Source organism: Equus quagga, chromosome 12 (assembly GCF_021613505.1).
Source record: "Equus quagga isolate Etosha38 chromosome 12, UCLA_HA_Equagga_1.0, whole genome shotgun sequence".
Taxonomy (NCBI): domain Eukaryota; kingdom Metazoa; phylum Chordata; class Mammalia; order Perissodactyla; family Equidae; genus Equus; species Equus quagga.
This window is the reverse complement of record NC_060278.1, coordinates 77481578-77499188: the sequence shown is the minus strand read 5'-3', so window position 1 is coordinate 77499188 and position 17611 is coordinate 77481578. Positions and strand designations below refer to the sequence as shown.

General features: G+C 43.4%; 1 protein-coding gene across 1 annotated transcript in view; it reads left to right on the top strand.

Moving 5' to 3' along the window:
- Positions 1–6377: 6377 nt before the first annotated feature.
- The window catches only part of PLCB1 (phospholipase C beta 1), a 666959-nt gene continuing 655725 nt past the window's right edge, over positions 6378–17611 (top strand). Inside the window, exon 1 of the mRNA XM_046679966.1 lies at positions 6378–6512. Within this exon, the coding sequence (XP_046535922.1) occupies positions 6414–6512 (99 nt within the window). The 5' untranslated portion in view covers positions 6378–6413. The remainder of the gene's footprint in view (positions 6513–17611) is intronic.

The following is a 17611-nucleotide window of genomic DNA, read 5'->3' as shown; positions in this document are numbered from 1 at the left end:
GATGTATAAACCTTATCTCTTACGTTGATGTGAAATGTAATGATGATAATGATAGTAATGACATTTATTTCTTAGCTGAAATACTCTAAAAGTACACATAACTGTACTGCGCAGGTGAACAAGTGATCAGGATGACCTTTAACCTGCTGTCATTCAGGGACCCAGGCTAACAGAGTCTTCTGCTCTGCCTTCTTTAATGCATGGCTCCCAAGGTCGCCTTGGGGATCAACTTCGTTCCAGCCAGCCAGGTAGGAAAAGAGTATGGTGCAGCACACTTGGAGGGTTTTATGTGCTAGAGACTATTTCATGTAAAGTAATGTAAGCTTTATGATTATCATAAAGCTAATTCTGGCCAGTGTTTCTCCATATTTCTCCATATGAATATTCTCCATATTCATTATTTCAAAAAAGATAGAGTTAGAGGAACCCTGATACTTAGATGCAATTAGAACTCATTTATTCAGAATAGAAGAGAGCTTTTGAATTCTAGAAGGTTAGAGATGAAAATGGATATGATTGAGTTTATAGAGTCAGTGCAGGCAAAAAGAAGTTGACTAAATCATAGACCACAGAAGTAGGATGCTGTCTTTGAATATTGCATAAAAAAGTTATTCTAGAGCACACAAAGGCAATGTAGTACCAGTTTAGAATAATTATAAATGCATGAACTACTATTGATTAGCACTAACTACATGACAGAGACTTGCATATATGATTTCATTTGATCTTCACACTAACTCTTCACGATAGCGTAGTGTGGTAATTAAACGTGGTGGCTCTGGGATCAAAATGCCTGGGTTTGAATTCTGGTTCTTCCACTTTCTAGCTGGAAAATCCTGGACATCATTGAACCCTTCTCTGGCTCAGTTTCCTCCACTATAAAATGGAGACAATAATAGTAAGCCAGTTCATGGAGTTAATGTGAGGATTAATGCATTAAAAGTGTAAAACCCTTAGAGTAGTGTCTGGCATACAATAAACTTTCATTGTTATTATTATTCATCCATTAATGAATCAGGCTACTGTATTTCAAAAGGGGTGAGAAACTTTCCCAATGTCACACAGCTAGTAATTGATAGAACTTCTGTTAGAAAATGTCTGCTCAAATTAAAATACTTGTCCTTCCCACTGTGGTGGGCTTAAGTGAATCATGAACTGACAAGAGAATGGGCTACACACACAACCACTTTTCCAGGAGAATTGGGAATATTTATATTACACTGTGATTAAAAGTATGGAGAATCTACTCAGATCTGAGTAGTGAGTTCTAGAAGTGCCTAACATGGTGGTTAAGAGTCAAGTTCTAAGGTCAGAGTTCCTAGGTCTCAAACTATCTCAAGTTGTGTGACCTTGAACAGGTTAATTCACCTCTCCAAGTCTCAGTTTTATAATCAGTAAATTGGAGGATAATAACATTGTCCATTTAAGGGGCCAGCCTGGTGGCACAGTGGTTAAGTTTGCACGTTCCGCTTCGGTGGCCGGGGGTTTGCCAGTTCAGATCCTGGGTGCGGACCTACACACCACTTGTCAAGCCATGCTGTGGCAGGCATCCCACATATAAAGTAGAGGAAGATGGGCACGGAAGTTAGCTCAGGGCCAGTCTTCCTCAGCAAAAAAAAAAAAAAAAGAGAGAGGAGGATTGGCAGCAGATGTTAGCTCATGGCTAATCTTCCTCAAATAAAAATAAAAATAATAATAATATTTGTCCACTTGATCAGCTGAGAGTAACAATGATGCATAAGCAATAAAGACATTTGTTTTCTTACTTAGGAAGACTAGAGATGACTCAAAGGGTTAACAATTTCATGAAGGGGGATCAAAGCTCTTTGTGTCTTTCTACTTGGCTGAACTCTTTACACAACAACATATCAAAAAAAAAAAAAAAAGAAAAGAAAAGAAAAGAAAAAGAAAAAAGAGAGAGAGAGAGAAAGAGAGAAACATTTCCCAGAAGCCCCACCTCCCTCAATACATTGGCCGGATCTGAGGCCATAGCCACCTCCTAGACCAATCATAGACAAGGGAGAATGGGATTCTATAATTGGTTTAGGTCAGTAGTCCAATCACAGTTCATTCCCTGGGAAGAGGGGGAAGCCGCCTCCCTAAGCACAGTGTTGCCACCTGAACCAAATCACAGTTTACTTACAAGAAAAGGAGGATGGGAGGGTGCAGTTGAGTAGTAAGGGCTACGTTATTGGCTGTCTGGGAAGTGCTTAGCTTAGTGCTCTGGCCTAGAGTGAGTACTCCATAAAGGTTAGCTTTACCAACTCCCTGAGGCTGACATCCTGGAGGGCAATTCTGTGCTCTTACGAAAAGCAGAGCTTTCTATTGTTTTAGAAACAGAACAGAACGCTGAACTTGATGGATCACAGGCCTGGCTCACACAATTTTGGATGTTCTTACAGGTCCCTTTGCATGGCAAAAATCCTCACACTTTAAAATGCTTCTGTCTTGCACCCTTAACCAGAGGTGTGGAAAATGAAAGAGTTGAAGCAAGCTGTCTTGTGCCTTATGCTACATGTTGAAGGGGTCTATCCCACAGCCCTCCTGGATCAAACTGCTTCCTTTTGCTGGCAGAAGCAGCTCCCACAGCACAAGTTTGTCTCGAAGACAAACACTGTTGAGAATTCTACAGCTTTATTCTCCTTGTTACATTCACATTCACAGCAACAGCTGGGAAGGATCAGGAATACTGGATGAATGACTCAACCAGCTATTGCCACGATAATGGTACGTAACAAATTACTCCCCAGCTTGGTGGCATTCAACAATGAGCATTTATCGTCATGCTCATAAGTCTGCAGGTTGGTTGGGTTCTGGCGATCCAGAATAGGTCTGTTGGACTTGCCTCCAAGCTGAAGATTGGGCCTAGGTCTACCCCACGTGGCTGCATGAGATACATTGATCTCATGGCAATGACAAGAAACCCAAAAGGTCAAGCCAAACCTCACAAGCTTATTTCAAGTCTTTGTTCAAGTCACGTCTTCTAACATCCCATTGGCCAAAGCAAGTCACATTGCCAGTGGAGTTGATAAATACACAGGGTGTCTAGTTGAATTCTACAAGGTCACATGGCAAAATGTGTAGATACAGAGAGGGACATGGAACAGAGAACAATGATGCCATAAGCCACGATGAAGAGGCTTAATCCACCTTCTCATTTAGCCTAGAATCCATTTCGAATCCTCTGAACTCTTCTTCTAGAGAGCACATCTCTGGTCCGTTTTGCCTTCCTAAATCATTCTAGTAGGTAAAACCTATTTGACCAATAAGCTTTCCAACTAATAACTGAGAGACTGTGGGAGAAAAGAAAGGAGAAAAGAACAGCTGTGGTAGGATCAGTTGTAAGGACAAGCGAGAAGGCCAGGACCCCCGGAAGTAGAGTTTGTTACAGTCCTTGGCAAGTAAAGAAAAAAAGCAATGTGAGAACATGACCGGTGCCTTCTGTGAGGTGACGAGCAAGCCAAAGCTGCTGGTTAGAAAATCTATGGGCAGTATACTTGGGTTTTAGTTTAGGGACATGTGATCAAAATGAAACAAATCAAGCTTTAAAGAGATTGTGGCAAGTGGCTTCCAAGGATAAGGTGTGACTCCCAAAAGAGAGCAGGAGCCAGGGGTCCTGTTCACCAGGTTATCCATGCTGATTATAATCGTGCCTAGCATACAGCTGGTGATCAATACATGTTTTTTGAATGCATTGAAATATTTAATAGTAAATTTGGTAATATTTTGACTGAGTTTATAAACATTGGGCCTTGGAAGCCATGGGGGCAGAGGACAGGGAGAGTGGACACTTAAGAGAAAGGAATGTTTCTCTCATTCTTTCTTTGTTCATATTCTTCGTGTTTTAAAATGACTTAATTGAGATATAGTTTACTTACAATAAAATGCACTCATTTTAGGCGTACAGTTCTACGAGTTTTGACAAATGTATATACACATGGTACAGAATATTTCCATCACCTCAAAAGTTCCCTGGTACTCCTTCCCTGTTTATCTGTGCCCACACCTGACCATAGGCAACCACTGACCTGCCTTCTGTCAACATAGACTACTTTGCCTATTCTAGAATTCCTACAAATGGAATCATGCAGTGTGTAATCTATTGTGTCCAATTTCTTTGACAAGGCTTAAATGCTGCACATTTCACCCCCGAGGTTGCACATCCATTCCTTTTGAGTGCTGAATAGTGTTCCATTGTTCAGGCATAACCTCAATTTGCTTATCTACTCACCTGTTGAGGGACATTTGTGGTTTCCAGCTTTGGACTATTATGAAGAAAGCTGTGCACACTGCTGCACAAGTGTGCGGGAACACTTATTTTCATTTCTCTTGGGCAAATACAGTAGTCCTCCCTTATACGTGGTTCTGCTTTGTGAGGTTCAATTTCCCGTGGTCAACCGCAGTCCCAAAATATTAAATGGAAAATTCCAGAAAGAAAGAATTCATAAGTTTTAAATTGCCTTCCCATTCTGAGTAGCCTGGTGAACTCTCACAAAGTCCTGCTTAGTCCCGCCTAAGACATGAATCATCCCTTTGTCCTTCGTGTCCAGCTGTATATGCTACTCCCCTGTTAGTCACTTAATAGCCATCTGGGTTATGAGATCAACTGTAGGTATCGCAGTGCTTGTGTTAAAGTACTCCTTATTTTACTTAATAATGACCTCAAAGTGCAAGAGTAGTGATGCTGGCAATTCCGACATGCCAAAGAGAAGTGGTAAAGTGCCTCCTTTAAGTGAAAAGGTGAAAGGTCTGGATTTAATAAGGGAAGGAAAAAAGTAGTATGCTTTAGTTAAGATCTACGGTAACTTTTATTACAGTATATTGTTATAATTGTTCTATTTTAGTATTAGTTATTGTTAATCTCTTACTGTACCTGACTTAGAAATTAAACTTTATTGTAGATTTGTATGTACAGGAAAGAGCATGGTATATATAGAGTCCGGTACTATGGGCAGTTTGAAGCATCTACTGGGGTGTTCCAGTGCATCCCTCACGGATAAGGGGGTGTGTTGCAAGTAGGAGAGGAAGTTCTGGGTTTTATGATAAATAAATGTGTAATTTCATACAAAACTCTTCTCCAAAGTGGCTCTACCATTCTATGCTCTCTCCAAAACTGGATGAAAGTTCCAGTTGCTCCACATCCTCTCAAACACTGGTATTATCAGTCTTTTAAATTTTATCCATTTTGGTGAGGCTATCTCTTTCTTTTTTTAAAAGAAATGAGAAATGTTTGTTGAATAAGTGAAGACATACTTTCTTAGAATTGTCTTCTAAGTGAGCAAGTTTCTATCGGTAAGACACCTCTCTCTTCCTTTCTCTCTCTCTCTCTCTCTCTCTCTCTCTCACACACACACACACACACACACACACACACACACGCAAACACACACAGAGCAGAGGGGGCCTTCTGTTTCCCTGGGAAATAAAAGCGTTGCTTCTCTCAGGATGGGCTTTCTATCTCAAAAGTACAACTTAACCGCATGCCCCGGCTTCCAGACCAGCGCGCTGCCAACATCAGGCGCGGGGCAGTCTCCTCAAAGAGCCCTCACTCCAAACCTCTCAACTGCTCTCTTCTCTACTAATAAATAACAATTGACTTTTCAAAAAGCTGGTTTGTGGCCGGCGCTGGAGAGCTCCAGCTCAAGGGAAAAGCTGTGGATTGCCTCTCTGATCCCTCCCGATGACTCCCTTTTCCCACCGACTTCAGATCCAAAGACATGTCCAGGCTCCCGCTCAAGTTCCCCCCAAAACCCCAAGGAACGTGGCTCCGGTACACCCCCAGCACCCCTGCAAGCAGGGCACGGGGCATGCTCAGAGGGCGTGCGGGAGGAGCAGGCGTTGCCTGCAGTGGGGCCCTGGAGCCGGGAGGTGCCGCTGCGTCCCCGCTTCCTAGCGCCTGACCCAGCGCGCAAAGTTGGGCTGGAAGCCGCCGGGGGAAGGAGGGACCGAGCGAGCGAGGGTGGCGGGGAAGGGGGGGCCAGGAGGAGGAGGAGGAGGGAGGAGGGGAAGGAGCAGGGCGGGGGGTGGGGGGGCGCCGAGCGTGTGTCACTCGCTCTCTCCCTCTGTGTATAGAGGATGTGCTGAATGGTGCGCTTTGAGGCGGCGGCGGCTGAGGAGCAGGATCCGGCGCTGGCTGGCAGCCTCGGCTGCCCGGCTCGGCTTCTCTTCGCCCTCCGAGGCTCCGCATCCACCGCGGGCGCCCGGCCCCGCGTCCCGCCCGGGGCATGGCCCGGCGCCTCGCCCGCGCGCGCCCTGCCTGCTGAGCCGCTCCGGAGGAGGTGCGGAGGCCGGGAGGCCGGGGGAGGCCGGCGTGGGAGCAGAGTCAGCGCCTCCGGAGCAGAGAAAGGAGCCCGCGCTCCGCGCCCCGTCCCTGCCGCGCTCGCCTGGGCCGCCCGGAGCCCCAATGAGCCCAGATGGCCGGGGCTCAGCCCGGAGTGCACGCTTTGCAACTCAAGCCTGTGTGCGTGTCCGACAGCCTCAAGAAGGGCACCAAATTCGTCAAGTGGGATGATGTAAGTATTGGGGCGGCCGGGCTCGGGGCGCTGGCCGGGGCGCGGGGCAGGGCGGCGTGGGGGTGGGGCGAGGGGCGCGTTATGCAATGGGCGCCCCGGCAGCGGGCAGGGGCGGCCTGGGGGCGCACAGGTTGGCAGCCGCTGAGGCGGGTAGCAAACAGCAGGGGTTTTGCGCGCGCTCCTGTGGCCACGGGGGTTAGTAGTTGACATCCTGGCTGGATCTGGCAAGCGCACCCTGAGGGTCTTAAGACTTTGGGGCCAGTGGAGCAGAAGGGGCAGGCTTTGGCGGGTGACGGTCCTGAGAGTTTGGAAAAGTGGGGAGTGTGAAGTTGGGACCAGCTGGAAAGCGCTGGGGTGTGAACCAGACGCGTCCCTCTCAGCCCGCAGACGCACCCTCTATTACCGCCTTTACCCCCTTTCGAGAAGGAACAGCCCGAAGTCCGAAACTGTTTAGTGATTGCTAACCATCTTAGCGCTTTTATGGGAGCCCATGCGGCAGAGGACACAGCATTCCAGCCGACAGGTGGTCGTTCTTGCCAAACTTCAGCGCCTTGGCTAAGGAGTCAGGGGCCCTGAGAAGAACTGGAGAGGACACACCTGGGAACGACTAGAGAGCAGAAACCGGGGCGGGGGGTGGGGGGGGGGGGGTTGCGGGGTCAAGGAGGGCTCAGAGGGCCGGCAGGCAAATGGGGAGGGCTAGTTTTGAGAACTGAGCTGGCTGGAGTCTTCAGCTTAAAATACACCCATCAAGACATTCCCCCGTAATTTCCCCAGGTCTTGTCAGGTAGGGCAGAGTTTAGCCCAGCTCCAGATCTCCAGTGTTTCTTTCGCATGAGTCCTGGACCCTTGGACGTCAAGTGACTCTCCCCCACCCAACCAATGGCCTTCAAACACTTCAATTAATAATCTTGCTGAAAACACGGGAATCTTCAGATGGAGGACATTATCATATCAATTTTATGTCCTTGGTGTCATTCAAAAGGTTTGATAAGAGCGACCCACTGAATAAACCTGAGCTGCCAGGATCTAAGGAAATTTAGGTCCCAATGCCTAAGACATCTCTTAAACAGGAGGAATTATAGGAGAATAGGGAGTTCTTGCTGAAAAGATTTTCCATCTAGTAAATTATGGCTTGTTATCCTCCAAGGTATTTTTCTTTAATCTTCTTTTAAGCCATTTTCTAGTGTCTGAAAACAATTTAAATATGCCAGGTAGCGAATCCAGTTACTTAGCTGAGTGGGTCTGTCTTTATTTTGTCCAGTTGGAAGCGCAAACGGAACTTGGAGGACGAGCCACAGCTTCCTTGAAAGCTCATGCCAATTATTAAACGCTGTAGGCAAGGATGTAAACATGGATCCTTTAACTGGGGACTTGACGCTTTTCTCCCTCTGTCCCAGTCTAATGACCGGATGTTTTTGTAAATAGAATAGAATCTAAACAATAAATTCAGACACAGATTAAATGCTTTGTTTGTGTCGAGGGAAAAAAATAGAAAATGCAATTCAACAACAAATAAAAAGTCTTGCTCATCTTGAGATCCTAGAACAGAGAACTAATGTGGTGATGGATTTACTGAGAAAGAGAGTGAAGGGCAGAAGGAAGACAGCAGGAAAGAGACTTCACGAAATAAAAAAGGGGGTTTGGCACAAGTGCTGGGTTTCTTCACAGTGATGATTTTAAACTGTATTTTAAATAATTCTCCAGAATGTCTAGTTTGGAAGAAAACACCCAGTGTCTCTTTGAAAATGAAGGTCTTCTATGGAAACACATTTTGATACATCCAGGTAGATGATTTTTGTTATGTGCATTTATGTAACATTTATTTCTTCCTCACTTACTGATGCCAGGGCCTGGGCTAGATCCTGGGGAGGAAAAGGAACTAGACAAACTCTCTCCTGTTACAGTCCTTATATGTTAGGTGGAGGGGACAAACTATCATCAAGAATACCAATGAGACAGAGATTGTGAGTGGTGCAGTGAGAGTAACAGAGAGGCCACTAGTCAAACACTACCTGAAGAAGGTGGGAAGAACTTTCTCTGAGCACTGCAACAGTGAGTTTCCCGGGAAGCCCTCCAGGAAGGATGTAGGCGCTAAGGAGAGGGCTGGTAGATCTCAGATCTTTTATATGGGAAAACCCAGACTGCACCCGGGAGTCGAGTTATCTGGAATATGATGAACTATCCTGCAAGTTCCTTGCCTCTCTTGGTCTCCATGGTGATATGTGGACCAAGAGGATACCTTTCTTCGGAGTCCTTTATCCTCCCCAGGTGTCAGCCGTCTACTCTTCGCAGTTCATATTTGCCCTTCGAGAATCAAGCTAATTTGATTGCATCTTAGTGACACTGTGTGTTGAAGACAAAAGAGAACTAGATCTTGCACCCAAGGGCCTAGGTTTACCTGCTGACTCTTTTGGCAGTCAGCTGTGTGACTTTAGTTTAATCACTTAACCTCCCTGAATCTTTGCAGCCTTTTGTGCAAGACTGAGAGAACGCTACAGTTCCTATTTCATCTAGTAGTTGGGAATAGCTAGTAGGATAAAGCAGCCCTTCTCACATTTCAGAGCCATCAGCGTGTGCATGAGAACCATCTGGAGGGCTTGGTAACACTCAGATTGCTGGAACCCACCTGCAGTTTCTGATTCAGAATGTCTGAGGTGGGACCAGAGAATCTGCATTTCTCATAGGGTCTTGAGTGATGCTGATGCTGCTAGTCTGGGGAACCACACTTTGAAACCACTGAGATAAGGTTTGTGAAATAACTTGAAAATTATGACAGTTAACACAGTCTCATTGGCCTGTGTAAATTATTGCTGGTTTGTGAATTTCATTTTATGTCTATGTTTGCATTTTGAGAAATTCATCCAAAGGTTACCTTTCTACCTAAGAGGTCAAAAGACCTCAATGACATAATCCTGGACAACCTTTTTACATCTTCTGGGATATTTTGTGAAGTGTCTCTGATGCCAAGGTTGGCTTAACTCACATTCATACATTTCTTCTGAATTTCTTCTATGCAATAAAAATTTTTCAACGTTTTTACCTGCTTCTGGTGGGATTGCTGGAAAGGGAAAGGAAAGAGAGAAGATTTTTGAGTGGCTGTGTCGTCTGACTTTGTGTATCTGAGCAGAGGGGGCTGCTGTGTCTTTCCTTTTGGCTCCAACTTTGGGAAATACGTGCTGCCCCTTGCCCCAGGGGTACATACCCATCTGCTTGTTTAGAGGAAAAGTAAATACTGGAAACAACTTAAAAATCTCTCAAATATCTGATCTCACTTAAAAATTGTAGAACCCTGCTCTCTGGTCTTTAAGAGGAAGGGAGGAAACTCATAAAACAGATTCTGAATATCCTGTTAGAAAGCATATGGGACATTTGAAAGTGATGAGTTTGGGGCTATTTAGAATTGTTAGGAGATTCTCTCTTGTTCCTTGAGTGGTAGAAGCACCATAATCAGTGGTCCTGTTGTCCTGCTCACCATATGGAATGGAAGATGTCACCCAGAGGGCGCAGGGGCCTGCATTATCTGCTGGCTACCTACCAATGTCATGGTGAGGCTGCAGACATTCTAAAGATCATAGTCAAAAGCTTTGACATAGACACTAACCAATCACAGCAGACAGCAGGTGGGTGATGGAGCTGGAGCAGGGTCCTGGAGACACTGTGTTGCACCAGGGCCAGGCATTAACCTTTCTTTTGCCTGATCGTGGGAGGTCTGGGAAGCTCCAGTGTCTGTGAGGGCATATGGAAGTATTACAGTGGTTTAACAACTAGTAATGGTGTATATAGTCTGAACATCAAGGCCAAACCTTGTCCTCCAGAACTTGGCAAGCAGATAAACGAATGACCTCTCCTGGCTACCAGATATCAAAGGATGCAACTTTATCCTTGCTTTTATTTTGCATTTGTGTATTATCAGGCTCTGGTGCTGGGAGGTGGTTGTAAAGGACCCTGAGCATGATGGGAGAGTTCTGGTGGACGGTGGAAGGGGAGTTACTCTCTCCTTCTCCCCTAGGGACTTAGGCTATTGAGAATCTGGCCTTCTCCTTTTGGTCCTTGGCCTTGCTCTGTATTGGTCAGGACGTCGAGGGAAAGTGGAAGGATAAAAACTGTACAGTAGGCGCCCACCTTCTGATTTGTCCTGTTTCACATCCCAGGGCCCTGTCTCTTTGTCCAACAACCTCTGGGCATGGAAGGCTTTTCATTTCTTTGTTCTTTCCTTTCCTTCACTTTCACCCTCCAAATTCAGATCTCACTGTGGGTAAGTTGCTTGCTAAATCTCAACCTCAGTTTCCTCATCTGTAAGGTATACCCACAGAACACCTGTTAATGGTAAATGAATGAAGGCACATGCGTTGCTTTGTGTTGTGCCCGACACACGGGAAACCCTCAATAAAACATGTTCATAAAAGTTATTGTCCCCCAATAGTTAGAGGGCCATGGATTTTATCAAGGTGGTCGGTATGTGTCAGACGACTCTTTTATTGTACAAGTGGGAAGATCAGCACTTTCTTCCATTCCCTTTAATGTGCGTTTGATTTTCATATTTTATAATTTGAAAAGGAAAAAAATCAGTTTTTTACCCTTTTTAAGAAATAGAGATGTTTCAGAGAAAGTGAATCTACATAAAATGTGGGATCCCTTCTCTTTATAGCAAGTCAGTTTGCAAAGCATCCAAAAGTTTTATTTCTACTTAAATTCCTTCAAAAAATATATGCAGTAGGTACACAGGTATGATCCCCAGAAGGAGGAGGAAACAAACAAAACTCTGGTAATTGAGCAAGAATATAAATATATGTATATATACCCATAGGTAATAAATGTATATAAATAATCTCACGTCATACGTCCTGTCTTGCAAGCGCAATCTAACTTTCTAAAGTCGTAATTTCTAGACTGGCTAAGTTGTTTGAAAAGAAGGCCGAGGAAGCCCAGAGGTTTGGATTTGCATTAATGCCCTGGGGATTTGAAACACAGAACTGCTCCCTCACTCTCCACCACTCCCCACTTCTCCCCAAAAAGCCCCCACACCCAAAACAATTAATAATAATTTTAAAAAATTATAGGAAATTGCACATTTCCCGTCATCCTATATGGAAGCTTAGAACTTTCGCAGTGTGTAGAATGTGCAGTTACAGTTTCCAAAATGATGACAAGAGAGTGACGACAAGATGACACTGACAAGATTAAGAGAGAGCAGAGGGGAAGGGCCAGTGAGGTGGTAGATGGTGGATGGAGGGGGCCCCCACGGAGCGAGAGGCAGAATTTAGACTGGAAGGCTGGCAGGTGCCCTCTAAAATGCCACTTAAATATGCCCAGATATGTCCATTTTTTCATGTCCAAAGAGCTTTTGTGAATTTCTCATTGATGGTAATTACTGTAATTTAAGCATAAGAATATAACTTTTTCCGTGTGAGTCTGTAAAGCTATTTTAAGCTTTTCATCAGAGTGTATCATGCATACAGTAAAACAGGCAAATCTTCTGTCCCACTGGATCAGTTTTCACAAAATGAGCACTCCCACGTTAGCAGCACCAGATCAAGAAACAGCATTGGCAGCCCCACGGTCCCCGAGTGCTCCCTTCCAGTCCCTCACCCCCTCCCAACGGTAACCATTATCCTGACTGATAGCTCCATAGATTGGTTTGTGTTTTTACTCTAATAAAGCTATTTTTTTTCAATGAAAACAAAACGAAAGCAAACCTCTTCAACCTAAAGCATTTTTATTATTGCTGAATGGACCCTTTTGAACAATTACAACAAAGGTGACTTATCTTGGGTTTAGATGACCCTTGTTTGGGTCCTTATCTGTCCGAGGGCGAATGGAGTCTGGGAAGTGAAGCAGGTGCAGTAAATGCCCCAGAAGGAGGAAACAGTTAAACAAAGCTTTAGTAATTTAGCAAGGAAATATAATGCCTACAGGCTGTTATTGGCATAGCAAAGCAGACTAGTAGGGTGTTGTTTCTGGAATATATTTTTGTCTCGTATGTTTTCTCTCTTATCTTGCCTGACTTTGATATTCCCACCTATGGTGCATTAGGATAATTTGCTCTGACTATTAGCATATCTCGAATACTTCTCTTGAAAGCTTAGCCTATCAATAAATAGCTTCAAATTATATTTACCTGTAATGACTGTTTAAATGGGACAAGAACCTTTTGCTTTTTTATGTTGCTCTTGGTAATCTGTAGTTAAATGTTTCTTTATCAGGATCCTTCCATGTTATCATGAACAAGGAGCGCCAGGAGAAAATGGAATGGGATCGATTGTGAATTGTTGACTAGTGCTCTGGGTCCCCACCTAAATTACAAAGCCTTGGTCACAGAAAACGTTAGTTTTCCTGTTACCCGAGCTAACATTAGGTTCATGCAGCCTTTTCAGATCATATCACAAATTCCATCTGCTCAGACAGATTTCACAAAGCTCCCCTTTCTCCTTCTATGCCGTGTCTGATCCCCCAGTCAGAGCCACTTGCCCCTAGGTATCAGTAGGGAAAGGAACTAGAGACATATTTCTGAGGTCAGTTACACGCGAGATCCTGAGAAAGCTATCAATTTCTGTAAAAAACTAAGTGAAATAGCATGTAAAGAAGCTAGACTCTTTAAGAGTCTTTCTGGTTCCCTTCTGATCTCTTTAAGGTCTGATATTTGATTTTATCTTCTTCACATGTTAATTTCAATTTTCGGAAATTTTAATTTTAATTCGTATTCTGAAAAAATGCTTAGGTATATGTATTAACTGATGTTGACTACATCTGTACATTTATCAAAGAACTAAATTATTGTAAATGGGGAAACAGACTATTATATAAAATAAGACAAAATAAATATTTAATATTAAAACAGAATTAAAAGCATCCTGCATCTGTTTTTCATTTCAAAGATTCTTTTAGTTCATAGTATTTGATTAATGTTTTGTTTCTTATTATTGCAATGAAGTTTTTTGAGCAAACTCTGGGAAAATGGATTAGTTAGCAAAGAAAATTCTTATCTGAACTAGTCATGATGCATATCAATATATAACATTGATATCTAGGATATTAAGAGATTATTTTGTTGTTAAAAAATCAAATTTTCTTTGGAACTTATTAATGAAATAAGTAAGGGAAAGCTAACTTGATTCATTTTATAAAAGAGGTCATATGAGCTCAAAAAGAAGATGGAAGGCCACAGAGTAAGTCAGCAAGTAGTCTAGTAGGTCTATTAAAACTAAAATGAAGGATGCTAACCATGATGCTTTCTCAGGTGTACTCTCTTGGATGTGGTTGAGTCTCACTTGGCATCCATTCCCACATGGGACCTTTGTTAATACAGACTCTGGAAATCTAAAGCTAAGTTTACTAGACTCCTTTGAGGCATCTAGTATTCTGGCTGCAAATTAACCTCCACCAAAGACACAACCTCATACGGAGGGTAGAAACGTGAAAGAGGCCACCTTTCTGCATCCTTTGGGTTGTTTCTACAGGTATGTGAAATGGTGAAGGACGATAGTATTATCTTCTATAATTGTTCTCTGGTATCTGGTTTCCTGGTCTGTGGGCATAAAAAGGCATTGATGACAATAGCTGCTCCCTGTTCTCAGATTACTCTTCTTTGTCTTCAGTTAAGCTGGTGTGTTTTTGATGCTAGGAGTTTCTTCTTGATTTCTCACCTTTCTGAATGTGTTGGAGGCAATGGCTGTCCTCAAGGGTCAGAGGTATGGTGTTCTCCTGTCGTTCATGGAGGCCCAGCCTGAAGCCCAGTTCTTCAATCCTTGCAGTGATTCTGTCAAGTGCTTAATTACCTGTAATTAAATCCCTTTATGTTCACAATTTGCAGAGAGGGTTTCTTTTTCCTTCACTAATCCATGCCCGATACGGCCTTTCATGGTTCCAGAATTTCATGATTTTCAGCCCTAATGTGCAGTGATGATCTAGCCATCCTCTGTAAATTTCTCCTTCAATATTACATTTGAGTGGAATGGAGTTTTGCTATAATACTGCCTCTGGAGTTCAATATGGAGAGTGAGTCCTAATAACAGACACTTAACACTAGTAAAGCATTATTATTTGTTTACATTCACCTCCATTCAGTCATCAAGACCGCCATGAGTGGTAAGAAAAGAGGAAGTGTTATTATTCCCATTTTACATGGAAGCAAGCTGAGGCTAGTGAGTCATGACTTCACCAAAGACATGCACCTAGTTAGAGCTAGAGTCTAAATTTAAAACTACTTCTTCCGGTTAAATTCAGGGCCATTTCCAATCTACTATGGCATCCCCAAGCAGGATCCTTTGGTAATAAAAGACTTTTAATAGAATCCAAGTGAATACAAGTTGAAAGAGATTCTTTGACTTTTCCAAAGAATCTCCTTGATTTTAGGATTCATAAAAATGAGGCTTAGATTCCTAGAAACTCATCTCCTTTGGCTAGTCTTTAAAACAGCTGTTTTTGTGGTGTCTATACACAGTCTATTTTTGTCTACACTCTATAGGACATGGGAACATGGGAAAACATCATAGCTGCTTTGAGGCACAGAGGCCAACTGTATAGTAGTATAGTCTACAAACGGTTCACATCACTTAGTATAGAACCGTGGAAATGGAAAGATATTCAGGAATGATGTTAAAACAAAGTTCATTTTTTTCATTGCCTAAGTGATGCTTTTGTATCTATCAAGACTCATTACATGTGCTTTTCCACCTTTTTCTCTTCCCAACATATTTGCAAATACTGTCTTTTGTTGGGTTCCTGTCAAGACTGGTCCCATGGCTTCTTATGGAAATTGTTCATCTTGGAAAATTAAAGATATGGTATGCATGAAGGAAGTGTAGAGGAAGTCACCTGCCCCCCAAGCAAGATGCAGAATGGCTTGGAATTCAAGGTAGTGTCAATTGAGAGGCCAGATGTAGATATCCAGTGTAGGAAGGTGCATACAGAAGGTGGATATGCCTTGTCTATATTACAAATGGACCAGGGCTCCTGGAGAACATTAGCTTTCTATTAATTATCTTCTTTCCCTAGGGTAGAGAATTGGCCTGGCACTCAGTAGGTGCTCAGGGAATGTTTGTGGAGTGAAGGAAGTGTCTCGTGTGTGTCTGGCTCACAGTGGCTTCACACAGTGGAATGTACAGTCTTGAGGCAGACCTGGAGACCAGTCATGCTCCCGAGAGACCTCCACGACACCCTGTGTGTGGTGTTGGTTGGAAAGCCCTGTGCTACATCCTTCCATTCCATCTGAAATCTCCCAGAGTATGAGGGTCTCTGTGGCACTCTTATGTATGGTTTATTCATGTGAGTTCGAGAAGCTAAATGTTTATTGTCAATACAGAGCTAACAGCTGTCACAGCATTGATTTCCTGTAAGGTCTAAACAGGGCTTAAGGTTGAGTGTGTACTCAGTTGCGATTCAATATTGGTTGAAAATTATGATGTTAATGTATTTATATCTGTTATTCTGAATGTTACCAGTGAGTTCTATTTTCTCAAAAAGATGCTCACACATATACCCAGATATTGCAGTGAAAATTGCCCTTAAAGAAATTCAGAAGTGTTGAGAGTGACAGAACAAAAGACTGGTGGTTGTGAAAACATTGTATCACAATAATGATTCACAAAGAAAAAAATGAATATATGAGCTTTATTGCCAAAATAAGAAAAATATCAAATAAAAGGCATATCGTTTAAAAATATTATTTATAATAAAACTTCCGCCTACATTACGTCTTCTGTTTAGAGGAAATGGAAGTGACTGGGACAGTATTGTTGTCTTCCGCCCTTCCCCACTCCTAGTTTCATGTACTTGGGTCACCTACGTTTTCCCACCTGCCCTCCTGTGCCTGGGAGAACAACACACCTTCTCCACGTTCTGGAGCCCATGCTTCCTGGTTTCTCTGGATCCTGGCTTCATTATTATTCTCCCCTTTGACAGTATCTGTGGAAGTTTCTCCTCTGTTGAAGCTCTTCTAAGAACATGTATGTCATTAAGCCTTTAAGTCATAAAAATCCCAACACAGAGCCCAGCACAACGTCCTCCACCCTCCTTCCTCTAATTCCTGCCCTCTCGCTCGTCTTCCCCACAATGAAGGTGTAGTTTATCCTTACCGCCTCCCTTTCCACACATCCCACCCACCACTTCTCAGCCCTTCAAAGCCTTATTCTGCCTTCACGACTGCTTTGAAATTTCTCTTGCCAAGACTACTGGCAACCTGCTAGGTGCCAGCCCCAACTGATAGTTTTCAGAATCTACCTTGCTTCTTTTCCTGAGTTTCCTTCCATGCACCCGTTCAGTATTCATACTTTAAATACGTACTGATGCCTCTTACAAGCTGGACATTCTGCTAGTGTTGTGGATTTATGATGATAAATGATTCAGTTCCAGCCCTCATGGAGTTTCTATTCTACTGGGGGAGATGGATGCTAAACAAATAGAGGTATAATTATTCCGTTATAACTGTGGTAAGTGCTACAGGAACAAAGTACAAAAGTACAAGTGAGTATAAGAAGTGTGGAAGGTTTCCCTGGAGAAGTTCTATTTATGGAAGGATCTGAGTTATAAGTAGGAATTAGTCAGGCCAACTTGAGGAGGGGGAGTGCATCAAAACAAGGAAACAGCACGTGTGGGCAATCCAAGGAGGGAAGGGCATGGGACTTTGAAGGACAGAGCAGAATAAGCAAGTGGGGCACTTGGTGGCTCAGATAATGCTGGCAGGATGGCAAGGGCCTGCGTAAATACTGCTTAGGCCACTGCAAGATTTTATCTTTAAAGATTTTAATGGGAAGGCATTATAGCTGTGTTTCTCACCCTCGGCAGTATTGACATTTGGGGCCAGGTGATTCTGTATTGTGGGGGGCTGGCCTGTGCATTGTAGGATGTTTAAACCGCTGATTTAAATCTTAACTGATTTTTAAAAGTATTGGGCCACTGCATGAGCACACACACACACACACATGTACATACGTGGCCAGTAAGGGCATGAAAAGATGTTCAACATCATTAGTTATTAGTCATCAGGGAAATGGAGTTAAAACCGCAGCGAGATGCCACTTTCCACCCATCAGAGCTATATCTTACCGAAATGCTCGGTTTACTCCTCTGATGCCTTGCTAAGCAAGGAGCACCTTGGATGA